This window comes from Rhinopithecus bieti, unplaced genomic scaffold (genome assembly GCF_001698545.2).
Source record: "Rhinopithecus bieti isolate Rb0 unplaced genomic scaffold, ASM169854v2 scaffold_40402, whole genome shotgun sequence".
Taxonomy (NCBI): domain Eukaryota; kingdom Metazoa; phylum Chordata; class Mammalia; order Primates; family Cercopithecidae; genus Rhinopithecus; species Rhinopithecus bieti.
The window spans coordinates 1-821 of NW_016858087.1; the positions used below are offsets into that span (position 1 = coordinate 1).

General features: G+C 50.1%; 1 protein-coding gene across 1 annotated transcript; it reads right to left on the reverse strand.

The window, feature by feature from the left end:
* Positions 1-209: 209 nt before the first annotated feature.
* On the reverse strand, positions 210-817 carry LOC108525341 (CMT1A duplicated region transcript 15 protein-like protein; the record flags this gene model as incomplete). Its single annotated transcript, XM_017866350.1, has 1 exon — positions 210-817. A coding segment is annotated over one exon (465 nt), but the record flags the coding sequence as incomplete, so codon positions are not given.
* Between the last annotated feature and the right edge of the window lie 4 nt (positions 818-821).

Consider the following 821-nt stretch of genomic DNA (forward strand, 5'->3'; position numbering starts at 1 on the left):
TCTCTTTGTATGAATTCTCAGCTGAAAGGATCTCCTTGACTGTCTGTAGTTTTAGTGAAAGACGTAGATTATGTTTTTTTTTTTTTTTTTTTTTTTTTGAGACGGGGTTTGGTTCTGTAGCTCGGGCGGGGGGGCAGTGGCACTCCAACATTAGGGAGTTCAAAAGGCACAAAGTTTCAAAAATTAAACTTTATTGAAATATTGTTTCATCAACTAGTAATTCTAACACTATTAATAAATGCTAGGGCAAGTGGTGACATAGACAGCCTAGGCCACAAGTTCTATCTTTAAAAGCTTTGCTTGCTGTACCCTTTGGAGCTGCGTCCTGGTCCCCTCACGCTCTGCCTGCCTTTTAAGAGCCTGTCCTGGGCAGCACGACAGGGGCAAACAGCCTGGATGCCCAGTTGCAGACAGACATCCATGCCCAGAGGAGGCCGCCTCTGGGTGCAGGAGGAGCTACTGGAATTCCTCCTCTCAGCCTTCTTTTAATGCCCTCAAGTATTGCCTGCACACAGATAGACCCCACGAGCAGCAGTAGAATAAACAGGACCTGCAGCAGCAGGACTACAGCTCTAGTGAATGAGACAAGCCTCTCTCCAGCAAGGTAGAGGAGCCCAGGCTCAAAACCCTGGTCTCCGTCTCCATGTTTGCCACCGAGCCCAGGACTAGGGGCAGCATGGGAGCTGCTGGCTGGGGCCGTGTTGGTCACCCCCTCCCTCCGACTTCTCTCTACAGCCACGTTTTCAGTTGTAGGGCTAAGGCCAGTGGCTACAGTAGGTGCCATGATTTCAGTCAGCTCCTCATTGGGCTGGTCCTTGGCC